At 42.6% G+C, this 19,917-nt stretch overlaps 1 protein-coding gene across 1 annotated transcript in view; it reads left to right on the top strand.

Moving 5' to 3' along the window:
• The first annotated feature begins 6,882 nt into the window (after positions 1–6,882).
• Positions 6,883–19,917, top strand: part of LOC124546222 (zinc carboxypeptidase-like) — a 59,250-nt gene continuing 46,215 nt past the window's right edge. The window contains exon 1 of the mRNA XM_047125021.1: positions 6,883–7,072. Within this exon, the coding sequence (XP_046980977.1) occupies positions 6,887–7,072 (186 nt within the window). The 5' untranslated portion in view covers positions 6,883–6,886. The remainder of the gene's footprint in view (positions 7,073–19,917) is intronic.

The raw sequence follows: 19,917 nt of genomic DNA, 5'->3' as shown, positions 1-19,917 counted from the left end.
TTCAATATCACATACACTTGTCTAGAACGTACCGTCATCATTGTACTCCTCATTTATATTGCCCGCACGGTCGAGGGTATTCGACACCAAACATTCCAATGACTCATCTTGCAGAAACGGTAATATTTCATCTGTCACTTCTTTTTCACTCTGGGAAAGGACTTGGGATCCTTTCTGACGAAATGTCAACTTCGGCAACTGTTGTTATACGTATAATGCATTGTTTACTTTGTTTATCGTTGCCATTGCTCTGCTTTGTATCACCAGACTTGTACTATAGCACCGTTGTGAGTTACCCTTCGAGTAAGCAGTTCAACCACGCTTCGTATCCTCATGCTGTACTCACCATTGGACAACTCCAGTCTCGCCCCCTGTTGCCATCAGCTGCCAATATTGTGGTTGCATGGCAGACAATACATGGGGCGTCAAATGCCGTAAACACCATTGGCGTTTTACGACCTTGCACTCAAGGAGATCCTTGTGAGTGCAACCCGTTCCAGTCTTCCCACAAAGGAAAATTCCCTGGCAGTACCGGGAATAGGACCCAGTTCCCCTACATGGCAATCAGCCATGGTGACTACCCAACGGAGGTGGACAGTGATCATGTGCTTGGTGGTAAAATTCTACTAGGTGGCTTCCCGTTTCATCCTTTTACCCCATTCCATTATCCTCTCAAGTTTTTCCTTTCGTTCTATCTCCTGCTTACGAATTCTCCGCCATCTCAGCACAGTTTTTGTCTGTCTTAAGTATCTGAATATTATCTCTTCATCATCTGTGGAGGTATTAGGATTACAAAGTTGCACTACTGTGTTGGGAGTTGTCTTCGAGTTTATCTTGGCTACAGTTCTGTCACTATACTGCTAATCATAGCTTACCCACAATGATATTTTTCTTTTCATTTATGGCCTATTCCTGCATTACTTCTACTTAATTTTGTGTTGATAACCTTGTATTCACACGGGCAGATGTCATTTCTGTGCTGGCACCGCGCTTCAACAATTCTTACCATATCTAGATTAAACTTTCTCTTTTTAAATTCTCTAATCTGCCTACCCGACTGAGAGTTCTAATATTCTACGCTCCAACCTGTAGAATGCCAGTTCTGGTTTTGCTGATGACAGCATCTGCCTGAGTAGTCCCCGTGCGGAAACCCGAATGTGGGGCTTTTTTACCTTCTCAATGTTTTACTCAAGAGGATGTTACCGAAGACATGAACTGTTCGTCCTCAGGAAATACAATGGGTGTATCCAGAATGAGATTTTCACTCTGCAGCGGAGTGTGCGCTGATATGAAACTTCCTGGCAGATTAAAACTGTGTGCCCGACCGAGACTCGAACTCGGAACCTTTGCCTTTCGCGGGCAAGTGCTCTACCAACTGAGCTACCGAAACACGACTCACGCCCGGTACTCACAGCTTCACTTCTGCCAGTACCTCGTCTCCTACCTTCCAAACTTTACAGAAGCTCTCCTGCGAACCTTGCAGAACTAGCACTCCTGAAAGAAAGGATATTGCGGAGACATGGCTTAGCCACAGCCTGGGGGATGTTTCCAGAATGAGATTTTCACTCTGCAGCGGAGTGTGCGCTGATATGAAACTTCCTGGCAGATTAAAACTGTGTGCCCGACCGAGACTCGAACTCGGAACCTTAATCTGCCAGGAAGTTTCATATCAGCGCACACTCCGCTGCAGAGTGAAAATCTCATTCTGGAAACATCCCCCAGGCTGTGGCTAAGCCATGTCTCCGCAATATCCTTTCTTTCAGGAGTGTTAGTTCTGCAAGGTTCGCAGGAGAGCTTCTGTAAAGTTTGGAAGGTAGGAGACGAGGTACTGGCAGAAGTAAAGCTGTGAGTACCGGGCGTGAGTCGTGCTTCGGTAGCTCAGTTGGTAGAGTACTTGCCCGCGAAAGGCAAAGGTCCCGAGTTTGAGTCTCGGTCGGGCATACAGTTTTAATCTGCCAGGAAGTTTCACAATGGGTGTAGTTTCCCTTTGCTTTCAGCCGCCCACAGCACCAACCCAAAAGGGCCATGTTGAGTTATGTTACCTGGTCATATCAGTCTCAGCCTCTGATGTGGCTGCACCTACAGTGGTGCTATATGTATCGTTGAGGCACGCAAGCCACCCCACTGTGACGATTTTGTGATTCGTCATTATCTATTGTAAATTACAATTAGATAAGGTTTTTTTCCAAACAGCAGTACTGATTAATAACCAAGAATCCTTCAGATGACGAGAACAATGATTTCATCTGTGGGACATTTCGATGACGACAGAAATTGGGTAATATAATAATATGAATATCAGAATGAACCAGTTTTCAGATGTTTTTAATAACTTATTTGAAAGGCTTCGTAAGCCAGGAGCCCCAGTCCCACAAATTCAGTAAATTGTCTGCAAACATGTAGTTCAGGAATCAGTGGTAGCAATTACACGTATTCTGGGGTATTTAGAGTTACTTCTTTTGGATGACCACGATGTTGATAGACCTAAATTGGAACCATCACATAGATAATATTGCGGTTAGAGCAAACCAAAGACTGCGATTCATTGGCAGAACACTTAGAAGGTGCAACAGGTCTACTAAAGACACTGCTTACACCACGCTTGTCCGCATCAGGTGGGACGGACGGATGACATCGAAAAAGTACAATGAAGAGCAGATCGTTTTGTATTATCGCGAAATAGGGGAGATAGTGTCACAGACATGATACGTGAATTGGAGTGCCAATCATTAAAACAAAGGTGTTTTTCGTTGCGACGGGATCTTCTCACGAAATTTCAATCACCAGTTTTCTTCTCCGATTGCGAAAACATTGTTTTGGCACCCACCTACATAGGGAGAACCGATCATCACGATAAAATAAGAGAAATCAGGGCTCGCACAGAAAAATTTAAGTGCTCGTTTTCCCCGCGTGCCGTTCGAGAGTTGAACGGTAGAGAGACAACTTCAAGGTTTTTCATTGAACCCTGTGTGAGACACTTTACTGTGAATAGCAGAGTAATCAAGTACATGTAGATGTAGGACTACTGAATTCTAACTATCGTTCCCTGCATCTTACGAACATACGTTTTGTCCATGTTCTGTGCGGTAGCAATGTCTCCATCAGGTTCTGAGCTGGAAGACTGACACTGGTCTTTGGCTTATCGAGTCCACGCAGTTAGTGTGCGACTCACGTTTCTCATTTTGAGGCAACGAGAACAATGTTGACGTCACACTGGCCAGAGTGATTGTGTATTTTCTTTTCCTGGCAGCATATTTACTATTCAGAAGACGTACCGCCGAACACGAAGCGTATCTCATGCACGCTTAGCACCAGCTGTCTGCGGCATTCGTGACACTGTGCATCCGGAATGGTTTCCTCTTCTTTTGACGCTCGGTTTTATGAAAGTGGGACATCGCTTAAGCGTAGTGCCTTCGGAGAATCCCCTTCAGGAGCTCTGTCGCTGATGAAAAACTGAGAGGTAACTGATCTGTCCATTTTAATAACAGGTTTCGTGGAAATGTAAGCTTGCCTCTGTCTTGATTACGACATCGCAGAAAGATAGGAAGAAGTCTGACATGTTTGATGAGTTTTCCCGCCGTCTACGACGTACTGCAGATTTGCAGTTCGAAAAACTTCTTCGACACTTCTCCTCCACTGATTCATATTAGGACTCTTGTTGTATAGAAGATTACTTTCTTAACGGGGTGCATCGTCTTAGCTCACTTCTTGTTTCTGCTACTTTGTTTCAGCCTTGTCCTAGAGATACAGTCAGGTGACAAAAGTCATGAGTTAGCTATAGCCAGCCGTGGTGGCCGAGCAGTTCTAGGCGCTTCAGTCAGGAACCGCGCGACTGCTACGGTCGTAGGTTCGAATCCTGCCCCGGGCATGGATGTGTGTGATGTCCTTAGGTTAGTTAGGTTTAAGTAGTTCTAAGTTCTAGGCGACTGATGACTTCAGATGTTAAGTCCCATAGTGCTCAGAGCCATTTGAACCATTTGAAGTTAGTGATATGCACATAAACAGTTGGCAGTAGTATCGTATACACAAGGTATAAAAGAGTTGTTCATTGGCGGAACTGTAACTTGTCCTCAGGTGATTCATGTGGAAAGGCGTTTGGCGTGGTTATGGCCACTTGACAGTAATTAACAGACAATGAAGGCCGAATGGCAGCTGGAGCTGGATGCATGTGACATTCCATTTCGGAAATCGTTAGGGAATTCAGTATTCCGAAGTCTACAGTGTCAAGACTGTGCCGAGAATACCGATTTTCACCATGGACAACGCAGTGGCCGATGGCCCTCACTTAACGACCAGAGCAGCGGCGTTTGCGTAGAGTTGGCAGTGCTAATAGATAAACAACGCTGCGTGAAATAACTGCAGACGAACGTCTCCGTCAGGGCAGTGCAGAGAAATTTGGCGTTAATGTCCTATGGCAGCAGATGACCAACGCGAGCGTCTTTGCTAACAGCACTACGTCACCTGCAGCGCCTCTCCTGGGCTCGTGACCATATCGGTTGGACCCTAGACCATTAGAAATCGTGATTTAGGTAGCTGAGTCCCAATTTCTCGTGGTAAGAGGTGATAGTAGGATTCCTGTGTGGCGCAGACCCCACGAGGCCATGAATCCAAGTTGTCAGTAAGGCCCTGTGCAAGCTGGTGGTGGCTCCGTAACGATGTGGGCTATGTTTACACAGAACTGACTAGGTTCTCTGGTGGAAGTGAACTGATCATTGATTGAAAATGGTTACACGGAGAATATTTGCAGCCATTCATGGTCTTCATGTTCTCAAACAACAATGGAATTTTTACGGATGTCAGTGCGCACTGTCACCGGGCCACAATTGTTCACGATTAGCTTGAAGAATATTCTGGACAATTTAAGCGAATGATCTGGTCACCCAAGTCGCCCGACATTATGTAGAAAACTCGAGAGGTCAGTTCGTGCAAAAAATCCTGCTGCGCCATGCTTTCGCAATTTTGGACGGCTATTATGAATATCAAGAGCTCAGATAGAAACCCAGTTCTAAGCAAAGAAGGGAAGGCAGAAAGGTGGAAGGAGTATATAGAGGGTCTATACAAGGGCGATGTTCTTGAGGACAATATTATAGAAATGGAAGAGAATGTAGATGAAGATGAAATAGGAGATACGATACTACGTGAAGAGTTTGACACAGCACTGAAAGACCTGAGTCGAAACAAGGCCCCGGGAGTAGACAACATTCCATTGGAACTACTGACGGCCTTGGGAGAGCCAGTCTTGACAAAACTCTACCATCTGGTGAGCAAGATGTATGAAACAAGCGAAATACCCTCAGGCTTCAGGAAGAATATAATAATTCCAATCCCAAAGAAAGCAGGTGTTGACAGATGTGAAAATTACCGAACTATCAGTTTCATAAGCCACAGCTGCAAAATACTAACGCGAATTCCTTACAGACGAATGTAAAAACTGGTAGAAGCCGACCTCGGGGAAGATCAGTTTGGATTCCGTAGAAATGTTGGAGCACGTGAAGCAATACTGACCCTACGACTTATCTTAGAAAATAGATTAAGGAAAGGCAAACCTACGTTTCTAGCATTTGTAGACTTAGAGAAAGCTTTTGACAATGTTGACTGGAATACTCTCTTTCAAATTCTAAGGATGGAAGGGGTAAAATACAGGGAGCGAAAGGCTATTTACAATCTGTACAGAGGCCAGATGGCAGTTATAAGAGTCGAGGGGCATGAATGGGAAGCAGTGGTTGAGAAGGGAGTGAGACAGGGTTGTAGCCTCTCCCCGATGTTATTCAATCTCTATACTGAGCCACTAATAAAGGAAACAAAAGAAAATTTCGGAGTACGTATTAAAATCCATGGAGAAGAAGTAAAAACTTTGAGGTTCGCCGATGACATTGTAATTCTGTCAGAGACAGCAAAGGACTTGGAAGAGCAGTTGAGCGGAATGGACAGTGTCTTGAAAGGAGGATATAAGATGAACATCAACAAAAGCAAAACGAGGATAATGGAATGTAGTCCATTTAAGTCGGGTGATGCTGAGGGAATTAGATTAAGAAATGAGACACTTAAAGTAGTAAAGGAGTTTTGCTATTTGGGGAGCAAAATAACTGATGATGGTCGAAGTAGAGAGGATATAAAATATAGACTGGCAATGGCAAGGAAGGCGTTTCTGAAGAAGAGAAATTTATTAACTATAGATTTAAGTGTCAGGAAGTCGTTTCTGAAAGTATTTGTATGGAGTGTAGCCATGTATGGAAGTGAGACATGGGTGATAAATAGTTTGGACAAGAAGAGAAGAGAAGCTTTCGAAATGTGGTGTCACAGAAGAATGCTGAAGATTAGATGCGTAGATCACATAAATAATGAGGTATTGGATAGAACTGGGGAGAAGAGGAGTTTGTGGCACAACTTGACAAGAAGAAGGGATCGGTTGGTAGGACATATTCTGAGGCATCAAGGGATCACCTAAATAGTATTGGAGGGCAGCGTGGAGGGTAAAAATCGTAGAGGGAGACCAAGAGATGCATACACTAAGCAGATTCAGAAGGATGTAGGTTGCAGTAAGTACTGGGAATGAAGAAGCTTGCACAGGATAGAGTAGCATGGAGAGCTGCATCAAACCAGTCTCAGGACTGAAGACCACAACAACATAGAACAGCATGGCTCTATATTTCTGCATGGGACTTCCAACGAGTTGTTGAGTCCATGCCACGTCTAGTTGCTGCAATACGCCGGACAGAAGGTGGTCCGACTCGGTATTAGGAGATATCCCCTGACCTTTGTCACCTCAGTGTGCAATTTCTGTGTGATCCTTGTAGATGAGTTCAGTCAGCCTGTGGCCAACCAGCGCCTGTTTCTCTCGCCCTCCCCACCTCTAACTTTTGCCTGTGCCCCCAGCTCCGCCGACATGCCTCGTGTAGCCGTGCTGCTGCTGGCGCTGACGACGCTGGCGAGCGTCGCCCACGGCGCGCCGCCCCAAACGGAGGCCGCGGCGGGCAGGGCGCGCTACGACGGCCACCGCGTCTACCGCGTCCAGCCTGCCTCCAGCAGACACGTCGCCATCCTCCAGGAAATCCAGCGCCGATACCCGCAGGTAAGGACCCCACCACCAGTGTCACTGTGGGATGACATCAATGTACAAAACTTCAAACTTCTTACAACGTACTCCAGTTACGAGTTCCGGGCTGATTGGCCGTAGACGACATACGAAACTATTCACACACGTTGCGTCCTCATCTGCGGTAAGTACCCTCAGAACTGTACCGGCAGTTGCTTCATAAGCTCGAGGAGGTGCTACATTAGAAAACTAGTACGGAGGGCACAACCACACATCACGTCTCATTATACTTGTCTGATGAAATGGTAAATGATAGTTATTCTGTTGGCGCAAAGTTCGCATCCAGAATTCATTTAACTCAGCTTCCTCTTCTTTTGTGTTGAAATTATGAATGTTCGTAAATCTCAGTTGGACAGCTATCCAACAACGCAGACAATGTGTTTTCCTAGCTACGGGGCTAGTCTCACTAAATGTCATTGCACGTCCTTCACTGTGAAAGGCATGTTTCGCTAGGATTGATTTATTAGTTTATCCCAAGCTACAGTTCTTTTTATGCTCTGCTAAGCAAGTGTTCATACTTAGTACGCCCCCCCCCCCCTCCGAGGTATTTCTAGCATATGGCATTCGTATGTGTGGTTGCCTAATGTTGTCTTTGCAATGGACTTCACAACCTACAAATAATTAAAACGACTCTGGCTTAGACAACCTACAACTAGAGATTTCCACGAAACGAAGTATCATGTTGAGGTTTTACTTCGCTTAAGCAAAAACCAATAATTCCCGTCTGAATCCTATTACAATGAATAACAACTTGGATACCGTAAACGATTTATTCTCAAAAAGACATAGTGTCCAAACATTGTATAAATACGAAGTACACAATTCCAGATTCTACTCTAAATGCAATTTCGAGAAATTGCATTGCGTTGCGTTTCCGCCCCCCCCCCCCCCCACCCCCGCCTTTTTTTGCAAAGACACAAAGTTGGCTGATACTGATTAACCATGAGAAACAGAAGACATAATCTATGACTGGCATTTCCAGAAAAAGATCAGCGGTGCAGCAAATCGAACTCAACACATTTACTTTTAGTGTCTCCCTATCTACGAAACCGAAGTGCAGATATCACGTACTGAAGGACAAACAGCAGTTGTACTGAACCAGTGAACTACTCACTCGGTCGTTGCTTGTTGTGCAATTGATGTACATGATGTACCTCTAATTCTCTACCTAAACAGTGGGCGCAATAATCCGTCCGCAAACCCCTAGTGCTGAAATTGCTTCAGTACAAGACAGAAAAGGAGTCAAGATTTCTGTTTGCTCACTAGCCAGTGATAGAAATTCGGCTCAGGTAGTCTTCCGCACGCATTTCAGTGTGCGTCAGGCTTCACAGAGAGGTAACGAATGCTCACTCGTGTGAACAGAATAACCACTCTGTTCATGGAGAAACGACTGCACACACTCCTTGAGGCGAAATCAACACCTCTGAAAATCTAACTGCCAGATTCTCCGCTCTGGCTCTCACCAGCAAAGTCTGTCAGTCGACCCATGGTGGGAAGTGTCTTCGGGCAACCTCCACAGGATAGTGTCTCCAAGACATAAGCGTGCTCCCTCCTGGACACTCATTATCTACATTTGTGCTTAGTCAACGAATTTTAGCAGCCTCTACAAAAACATTACCTCTCACCACATGGATCTGCCAGTCAATCTCCTGAATCTCGTACTCCTTTTAGAAGATTTTCTGTAAGTTTCCATTTCCCCTCCTACAGCCTTAGCACTCAAATACGTGCCTCTGCGTTTTGGTTGGAAGCGTGCTCTGACGCTCCCTGTGAGAAGATTCCTCAGAGGTCACCTCACGACCATTTTTTGTGACTCCGCAAATTCCTTTACGTTAAGAGGATGTCTTTTCGCCTTGTTCCACCCATGACGCTCTTAAGCCAGGAACGCTATTCTTTTCCTTTTCTTTTTTTTCTTTTCCACCTGTACTGTCTGCGCCATGAGCGTTCTGCAGCCTTTAGTTTGTATATTGCCACATCCTCGCTCTGCTCTCTCTCAGGGCCGTAAATGTCCACCCCTGCAGAACATGACATCTCTCATCCCTTGCCCCTCTTTAGCCGATACTGACTTCTGGGGAACGCGTTGCCCAGTCACCTTTCCTACCAACCCTCAACTCTAATTAACTCCCAAACATGCAGTACTTCACAAATTGTTAGTATGTGGTGCTAAACAGTATCAAATAATGAAATAATTAATAATCTAATTTTTCATCATAAACAGTGATCTAATGTAAATAGAAAACGTTGGTGGCAAAATCTTCATTTCGTTATACCAAAAAAGTTCAAAAAAGTTCCGAGGCCGATTTTATTCATGGCATATAAGCGATGTGAGCGCAGTAAAACTACTATGGTAGCTAACAAGTGCAAACAACAAATGTGCATTCGACCAGTCAGTTTTTGGCTGACAGTGTTAACTCGTGGACATATGGCCATAGTGTCTTAGGTTTGTTGTGTCAGAAACTGCAGTGGAACAACATCTCTAAATCAGATGTCCCAGATTTCTTCCAGAGTCTTTTGAAGAAGAGAAAAGTCTGTGCAAAATTTGTCCGACACACTTCGATTACCAAATAAAAACGACGACGCAAGGACACATGCCACAATTTGATTAAAATATACGATGTGAACAATTATTATTTTCCGGAGAAAACCATCAGGGGTAATTAGACTTGGTGTTACCAGTAAAAACCTACCACAAAACGACAAAGTGCAGAAATTCACATGAAGGTTCAACACTTCGACGACGAAAACGACATTCAAGCCAATGAGGCCCCCAAGTTGACATACCTTCGAAGGACGTTTTGACAGCTTCACGTGATTGTATGAATGTTCTGCGAATTTTACTCAAGTGCGAAAAAACTATCTACATTCTAAACATTCTGCGTGGTGTCTGTTTGTTCTATATCGTGTCTCCCTACCACTTTCGCGCAACGACGCTCTGAGCGTGTTTTTTAAGGAATTGACTAGTTTGAACCTGGGACCTGTTGCCGGTAAGGAGACGCCAGACCACACATGACATGTAGAATTCAGAAGAGTTCAGTGAGACTAGCAATGATATAACCAAATACTTAATGATTTCGCCGCGCGGGATTAGCCGAGCGGTCTCAGGCGCTGCAGTCATGGACTGTGCGGCTGACCCCGGCGGAGGTTCGAGTCCTCCCTCGGGCATGGGTGCGTGTGTTTACCCTTAGGATAATTTAGGTTGTGTGTAAGCTAAGGGACTGATAACCTTAGCAGTTAAGACCCATAAGATTTCTCACACACTTAATGATTTCAGCGTCAGCTCCACTGCACTCCCTGTAAAAGAATCTTAATACTAACTAAATTTAGTGGAAGGGGTTCAAGGTTTTGCTATTTTTAGTTAGCTGGTAAAATAACGTCGAAAAAGCAGTTAAGTTTACCATTGGAAATTTTATTCTACTCACAAAACATCGTTTATAAATTGCACTACTGATAAAAGGAAATGTTTTAATACAAGATGGTAAAAACCAACTGCGTTCAACAAAAATGTGAACGAATGGGTTTCCAAGTTCTACAATGGATCGAAGGATGACCTATGCCATATCACATCTATAATCTAGGTTTAAATTAAGTTTCATAAGAGAGAAAACTATCAAAATGGTCTACAGTGACCCTCAATTATCTTTAATTACTCATCTAACTTGTCGTAAATTACAGTGGCTGATGTGGCTTCTCAATAACTATATAACAGAAAAATCATAGAGTTTCAGATTTTTACTTCAAGTGGTAAATGTGAACACCATGAGCTTTAATTGACGATCGACACTAGTAGTACGTAAAGGGGGTGTAACAGATGAGACTTCTGCAGTTCTGAGTGAAGCCTTATGCACTCAAAAATGCGGCATCGCGTGCGTTCATTACCTTGTCGGTGTTCGTCAGGGGGCGGCGGCCGGCGCAGCTCCGTCCAGCTCGCCCTCTCGGAAGCAACTCTCCTCCTAACTTCTCCTTACTACAATTTACCGAAGTTGGTTTAAAAAAAGGTATCTGGCTGTGTTTTCATCTGTCCAATCAGGGTCTCAATGTTAACCTTAAGCTCCGCCTACAGAAATTCTGTCTATCCAATGAGAAACGTTATACTTTTCGTGGTGGGGCAATGTTTTTAAAGTTTGCAACGTAACAGAGACGCGAAAAAGTCTCACGCTAAAACTTGCAGCTGGTGTGGTCCTTTTAGCGTTATCGTAAGATCTATACTGTTCTTCTGGAGGGCTCTATCTTTTAACATGGGCTGGGGGTGGTCCTGATGTAACAGAGACGCGAAAAAGTCTCACGCTAAAACTTGCAGGTGGTGTGGCCCTTTTTGTGTTATCGTAAGATCTATACTGTTCTTCTAGAGGGCTCTAGCTCTTAACATGGGCTGGGGGGTGGTCCTAACGTAACAGAGACGCGAAAAAGTCTCACGCTAAAAACTTACGGTTGGTGTGGTCGTAGCGGTTAGCTGGCGACGTCGGTGTCAGTCCCTTATCGTAGGGCCTTCTCGCATAACACGGTTCTGCTCTCGGCTTCTGTTCTCGTTTCTCCCCTCGGAACTGCGTCTGTCTCACGGTGGGAAGGTATGACATGCATTTAGGCATTCTTGTGTTAGTCTGTGATATTCCATTTGCTCACTCGTTACTCGTATTACTTTGGTTAATTTAATGTCACGATTTATTCGGAGCTATGTGACATACTACTGGATTTGCTTATCATGTCAGGGTTTTCATGGAAGGTGTTGGATTTGCCTGACACCTTACAACATCTGCATCTACATCTACATCTACATCTACATGATTACTCTGCAATTCACATTTAAGTGCTTGGCAGAGGGTTCATCGAACCACAATCATACTATCTCTGCCGGCCGAAGTGGCCGTGCGGTTAAAGGCGCTGCAGTCTGGAACCGCAAGACCTCGAATCCTGCCTCGGGCATGGATGTTTGTGATGTCCTTAGGTTAGTTAGGTTTAACTAGTTCTAAGTTCTAGGGGACTAATGACCTCAGCAGTTGAGTCCCATAGTGCTCAGAGCCATTTGAACCATTTTTGCCATACTATCTCTCTACCATTTCACTCCCGAACAGCGCGCGGGAAAAACGAACACCTAAACCTTTCTGTTCGAGCTCTGATTTCTCTTATTTTATTTTGATGATCATTCCTACCTATGTAGGTTGGGCTCAACAAAATATTTTCGCATTCGGAAGAGAAAGTTGGTGACTGAAATTTCGTAAATAGATCTCGCCGCGACGAAAAACGTCTTTGCTTTAATGACTTCCATCCCAACTCGCGTATCATATCTGCCACACTCTCTCCCCTATTACGTGATAATACAAAACGAGCTGCCCTTTTTTGCACCCTTTCGATGTCCTCCGTCAATTCCACCTGGTAAGGATCCCACACCGCGCAGAATATTCTAACAGAGGACGAACGAGTGTAGTGTAAGCTGTCTCTTTAGTGGACTTGTTGCATCTTCTAAGTGTCCTGCCAATGAAACGCCACCTTTGGCTCGACTTCCCCACAATATTATCTATGTGGTCTTTCCATCTAAAGTTGTTCGTAATTTTAGCAACCAGGTACTTAGTTGAATTGACAGCCTTGAGAATTGTACTATTTATCGAGTAATCGAATTCCAAGGGATTTCTTTTGGAACTCATGTGAATCACCTCACACTTTGCGTTATTTAGCGCCAACTGCCACCTGCCACCATACAGCAATCTTTTCTAAATCGCTTTGCAACTGATACTGGTCTTCGGATGACCTTACAAGACGGTAAATTACAGCATCATCTGCGAACAACCTAAGAGAACTGCTCAGATTGTCACCCAGGTAATTTATATAGATCAGGAACAGCAGAGGTTCCAGGACACTTCCCTGGGGAACACCTGATATCACTTCAGTTTTACTCGATGATTTGCCGTCTATTACTACGAACTGCGACCTTCCTGACAGGAAATCACGAATCCAGTCGCACAACTGAGACGATACCCCATAGGCCCGCAGCTTGATTAGATGTCGCTTGTGAGGAACGGTGTCAAAAGCTTTCCGGAAATCTAGAAATACGAAGTCAACTTGAGATCCCCTGTCGATAGCGGCCATTACTTCGTGCGAATAAAGAGCTAGCTGCGTTGTGCAAGAACGATGTTTTCCGAAACCATGCTGATTAGGTATCAATAGATCGTTCCCTTCGAGCTGATTCATAATGTTTGAATACAGTATATGCTCCAAAACCCTACTGCAAACCGACGTCAATGATATAGGTCTGTAGTTCAATGGATTACTCCTACTACCCTTCTTAAACACTGGTGCGACCTGCGCAATTTTCCAATCTGTAGGTATAGATCTACCGATGAGCGAGCGGTTGTATATGATTGCTAAGTAGGGAGCTATTGTATCAGCGTAATCTGAAAGGAACCTAATCGGTATACAATCTGGACCTGAAGACTTGCCCGTATCAAATGATTTGAGTTGCTTCGCAATCCCTAAGGTATCTACCTAAGAAACTCATGCTAGCAGCTGTTCGCGTTTCAAATTCTGGAATATTCCATTCGTCTTCCCTGGTGAAGGAATTTCGGAAAACCGCGCTCAATAACTCCGCTTTAGCGGCACAGTCGTCGGTAACAGTATCATCGGCACTGCGCAGCGAAGGTATTGACTGCGTCTTGCCGCTTGTGTACTTTACATACGACCAGAATTTCTTCGGATTTGCTACCAAATTTCGAGACAATGTTTCGTTGTGGAACCTATTAAAGGCATCTCGCAATGAAGTCCGTGCCAAATTTCGCGCGTCTGTAAATTTTAGCCAATCTTCGGGATTTCGCGTCCTTCTGAACTTCGCGTGATTTTTCCGTTGCCTCTGCAACAGCGTTCTGACCTGTTTTGTGTACCATGGGGGATCAGTTCCATCTCTTAGCAATTTATGAGGTATGAGTCTCTCAATTTCTGTTGCTACAATATCTTTGAATTTGAGCCACATCTCGTCTACATTTGCATAGTCAGTTCGGAAGGAATGGAGTTTGTCTCTTATGTAGACTACTGGAAGCGTTAGAAGCACCATCTTAACTTTACTCTATTTTTATTAATTCACTCTAAATCTTTCTGAACTGGCAAGGTAGACTTGGTCACAACTAGACCAAACTTCGCCATTGTGTGAAGCACATGTTTGGCAGGTCTCAAGCATTCTATTAGTTTCCTTGTCGATTTAAAATTCATTGGAGGCCCATATTTGGTCAAAACTATTTCGATATGATCAGTGACCTTGGTGATAAACATGAGGGAAACAACTTTTGGATTCGGCGGCTGTTATTCCTCATCGCTCCTGAAATTCTCTTTTCTGAGTGTAGCGCTCATTTCACCTCCGTATTGGGGTTCTCCTTTTTCTAAAAAAATTCACTGCAGGTAGTCGAGTTCTTCTTGTACATAAACTGGCTCGTGTAATGTATGAGTCCTATACATCACGGTTTCAATTAAACATCTTTTTTGTGGTAAGTGATGATCAGATTCCTTGTGGGGGAAACGACCAATGTCTGTTGCTTTCCGTTGCACTTTATGGACTAAATTTCCGTCCCGACATTCCATTACTGATATACACATAAAATTATGTTGCCTGTTGCTCTCTTCCTCCATCGCAAATTGAATATTTGGGTTGACACTATTGACATGCGTCTTGAGGACATACAAATCCATAAGTCAAAACTATAAAGGTATTATCCACATATCGTGGTTATACGTAAAGGCAATGAAATTATACGCCATGACAATTTTAACAGAAAGTAAAAGGGAGCTAAACATTTGGATACCGATTATTTAGCAGGAGGGTAACGATTGTTTGTTTGTAATCGAGAACGATGTCACCAGGTATCTAATACGGTGAGTTACGCAATTTTCTTTTTCGTCACACAACTATATATGCAGTACCAGTTACGGCGCTGGTTAATCACTTCTTGTTTTCTTATCAGAGTTTGTGAAGTCGAAGCAATTTTGTTAGGCAAAGAAGAATGAAGGTTCGGCAGCGATAAGGTCATTGAAACAAGAATTTCAACTCTGCTACTGCCTCTCAATAATATCGATTAGTTTTATGATTTGATCGTTTTGAGATGTGGTGTCGACCAAGTAGTTCTTTGGTAGACATAGAGCATTCCATGCCTATACAACACTATTAACACGCAACGGGCATATGGTTAGCTCTCATACTCTGACATGGGAGTGTAAGCAGGTGGCCAGAATGCAAGATGCAGACCGAGACTGATGTATACGGACTAAATTAAGAGACCGCATTGACGGTCTTAGGCAGAACTGAAAGCAGCAGGAGAGAATATCAGAGAATAGATAACAGATACTGCTATAAACCGGTCTTCAGACTGAAGCTTGCTGAAGAAGGCTGAATTTATATCGGACTAGTGTCTTAACTAGTCAACGGCCTTGCTGCACGGTAACAACGGTTCCCATCAGACCACCGAAGCTAAACACTATCGGGTTTGGCTAGCACTTGGAAGGGTGACCCCCGTGTCTGCTGAGAGCTATCGGCAAGCGGGGTGCACTCAGCCCTTGTGAGGTCAATTGGGGAACTGCTAGACTGAGAATTAGCGGCTCACAGTAACTGACAATGGCGGGAGGGTTGTGTGCTGACCGCATGCTATATCCACATCCAATGACGGCTGGTACCGTTGGGCCTTCCGAAGCCTGTTCGGACGGAGGTTAGACTGGGTTAGTCTCTTAACTATTCTATGATATCAAGATTCTCATTACCCCATGACTCTCAGTTTAATCATTCTTACACATTCTTTGTAACACAATACCATCATTTTGACAGCCACTGGAATAACGATGACTCGTGCTAAATATCTTACGTATTCTATACTCTGCAGCTGCTACAATGGACATCATACACACAGTCGTTTTCACCTGTGATTAAGTTTCCAAAGCGTGTGGTTAACAATACAAGGAAAATGGAAGATTAGGATTTAACGTGTTGATTAGTGATTAGAAACTAAACGCAGATCGCATTGGAGGTGAAACACGGAAGGAAATAGGCCATGTCCGTTTCAAAGGAACCATCTCAACACTTAAGTGATCAGGGAAAGCAAGGAAACCGTGATGTGGACGTATTAGGAAGCACATTTCTGCAGAATGCGATCCATTACCTCAAAATATGCCGACCTCGCCCGGTGTTTTAATTTATGTAGACTTTGTCGTTATTACCAATCCAACTGTGCACATAAGATGTCATCGCATGGCAGTTCGGCTGGTAACAACACAGTGACACAGTGCTCGGAGAAGATACATCTCTTTGTGCTGACATTGTTAAAATCAACATTTTTTATATACTGTTATCAAATATTTCTTTATAAAATCTTGTTATTAGTTTACGGGAATCAAGTGTTTACAGAAACAACGTAATTAATTAACGTCTACTCCGGCCGTTAATGGTGAGTTCTGATTCTCGCTGTACAAAAAAATACAACCACTTCTCACTTTTGTTGTTTTACGAAATCTCCTCAAAACGTTTATGCTATTTGCATCTTGGGAAAAATTCATATACAATTAATAAACTGAAATTTTCCAGGGCAGGGAAGGTTGTGGTGAGCTATAGTTGAGAAAGTAGTTTGATTCAAAGCTTGATTAATAAATGAAACAAATATTATGACTTCTCATGGTATTCTATGAACCATTTTGTATGCGACAAGGCCTCATGAAAAGCAACACTGATCTAAGAGCGCTGCGTTATTTCCCATTAAAGTTATGGTTTGCAGATGATTTTACGAAAAATAGTCCGGTATTAGACTGTGTTGCGAAAGTGTGCATGTGTCTCCTGGAACAGTAAGCACAAAAGACTTCATTTATATTGCACTAGGTTAACGCTCGCACCTTCACTCGTGTAGACTGTATGGCTTGCAGAGAATCTTTTTTTTTATTTAACAGAATTTTTATGATTTTCACAAATTGCAACACCTTCTAGGCTTTTCACGCTAATTAAAGCAATATAAGCGTGGTCTTTTCCAAGTGTACTTCTGACCAAAAATCGATTCTGGTAGCTGGAACCCAAAGTTTTGTTAATCATGCCATTTGATTACTTGTGGAAATATTTCGATAGCGACTTTCATCCCCTAATAAATATTTATTTCTATCTAACCGTGAAGTGAAATACCAATTTTCATAAATTTTACTTTAAACTTTTTACTGTAACTAAATATTGTCTTACAAATGTTCGTCCCCTATTACAATCGCTTAGGGGTTGAATTTCCAGAAACACAAACATGTATTTTTTTAAAATTTAACCGAGAAGTCAAATACCAGTTGTTGCAGATGTAGCCTTAAAAACCCTTTAGTTCTGTAGTAATTATTTAATTTCAAAAAAATTGTCGCCTACTGTTTTACCCATAGTGACTTAATTTCCAAAAATGTTGAAGCACGTACTTTTTATTTTCTGACTGAGGAACCAAATACCAGTTTGAATAGTCCTAGCTTCAAAACTCCCTTAATAGCGAAATACTTTCAAAAAGTCATTCATCTCCTATTTCGCCCCATTAGGGGTTGAATTTCCGAAAACAGTGAATCACGTATTTTTTCGCCTGTAACCAAGAATCCAAACACCAGTTATAAAAACTTAGCTCTAAAATGCTTTCGTAATAAAATATTTTCATAAAAAAGTCTCAACCCCTATATCACCTTCTTAGGAGCTCAACACTGAAAAACATATTGTTTTTTATTTGTAACTGGGAAGTCAAATACCAATGTTCACAGATGTAGCTTTAAAAATACTTTAGTAGTTCACCCACTATTTCATCACCATATGGATAAATTTCCAAAAATGATGAGACACGTATTTCTTTATTTCTGACTGAGGAACTGTGTACCAATTTTCGCAGGTCTATCTTCAAAATTGCGTTAATAATGACATTTTTCAAAAAAGCCCTTCATCCCCAAATTCCCCTCTATATGGTTAGAACTTCAAAAAATCCTTTGTTAAACGATGCTTATTGTAAAGGATTCTTACCTTCTCCAAATTTCAAGTTTCTATCCTTAGAATTTTGGGCTGGGCGAAGATGATTCAATCAGTACGAAAGTCAGCTAGGACGTTCCCTTTCATAAATAGAGATGAAAGACATCTGTCTGGAAAAGCACCTTGCGATTTAGCATCGCACTTTCGTCTCGTTGTGTTCTTTAGAAGAGACTCGTTCGCTTGCTTGTTACTCAAACGGACTTAGTCATGAAACAGCCTTCTTATCGGATCTTCCTTCGTCGCAACACTGATCCCAAACAGTTTACAATAATTAATACACAGTCTTTCTTAAGGATCTGATTGCTCTGTCTTGAACTACTGAAGTACCCACCATCTGATTACATCGCTATCAAAGCATGAGACGGGAGCTCGCGATATAATCAAAGGCGATAGGGCACAAAGGCCACCAATTTACGTTAATGAATTAACGACGCTTTCTTTGGTGCTTTGCAAGTCATGATCATATCATCAAATTTTCCATTTACGTGATGAGTCACTTTTCTCAATAGGATAATGTAAAATAATTATCGAGAAGTAAATGCAGTTGGTACCGGGTATGTTTCTTTTCTTTTTTTCGTTGTGCAGATTATAAGAATGATACGAATTTAATTTTAGCCGTCTTCTCTTTCATTTGCGAATCTGAATGCTGAGGTCTGCTTGCTCATCTTTGTTTGTTAAATAAACAGCAGAAATACTTACCTTTCAGGGCAACGAAGATAAGATAGTTCGCGTTGTTGATCTCTCTTTCGGTGAGTGTCTTACATCTTTCCAAAAAAAACAATATCAGTTCCGAACACCTCTGCTCCACTAACTGTTCTCTGGGATTTAACTGAAAAATAAACCATCTCTACAATGGGCAGGCTCCATAACCTTTGGAGTAAGGTTAAGAATAAAAAATACATACGTCGTCTGAGTAACAATTCTTACTAGTGCTACAGTCGTCACATGAAAATGTAAAATCACTTATTTCAAACGAACTTAGAAGATCAAGCGGGTTAACTAGTTATGCTATAATGATTGCCATAAGTGGTTCTTTACCTGCTATAGCGGTATGCGATGTGAATGATATAAGAACAACACTAGGGTCAGGTAAATCACACCAAACAAGAATGTAAATAATTTTTCTGTGAAGTGCACGATAGTTTTGGGGTACAGTTTATACAAATATTTTTGTAAGTTGTAGTTTGTGTAGAAGAATCATATCGCATTCTACTGAAAGCCATTCTGGTAACGGAATTACATTGATATTCATATCATGTGGAGCTACTCTACGAATCCAGGCTCTGAATAGGGTCTATCTCCTTTTTCTTGTTTACATTATTGTTCTACCAGACGTTGCATTCTACGTGGTACTGAAGTTCTAGATAAGCTGACCGACGGACTGTTTTAATATTGCTACTTTCATCACATCCATCTTTCCGGACGTAGCTTTCCTCATATGTCTGCTGTCAGATAGTTATAGTCCTGTATGTTTTACAATATCGAATAAATATATTTATTATTCGCAGAAGCCGAAATTTGTAACCATTGAAGGACGTCATTTTGCATTAGTTGTTTGTAAATCAAGTCGAAGACTTGCCTTGAAATTTTTGTGCTCGTTAATGATGTCCATTCTTCAAAGAGTACGGAACAAACGCCAGCATTACTCTGCATCGTCCTGTACCTTTAACCGCTGCTGCTTCAGACTTTTTCAGTTTCAACAGCATTTCCAGCTGGTACCTCAGATATGATCTTTGTCTAGTTTCTTTATGATGGACATCGTCACTGAAGTGACAGACAACACATTTTTCCTAGATCCAGTCGTCTTGTAGACACCTCTTCAAACAACTAGCCATTTTAA

This window comes from Schistocerca americana, chromosome 1, assembly GCF_021461395.2.
Source record: "Schistocerca americana isolate TAMUIC-IGC-003095 chromosome 1, iqSchAmer2.1, whole genome shotgun sequence".
Lineage (NCBI taxonomy): Eukaryota > Metazoa > Arthropoda > Insecta > Orthoptera > Acrididae > Schistocerca > Schistocerca americana.
The sequence above is the reverse complement of the archived record's forward strand: the minus strand, read 5'-3'. Positions and strand labels throughout refer to the sequence as shown.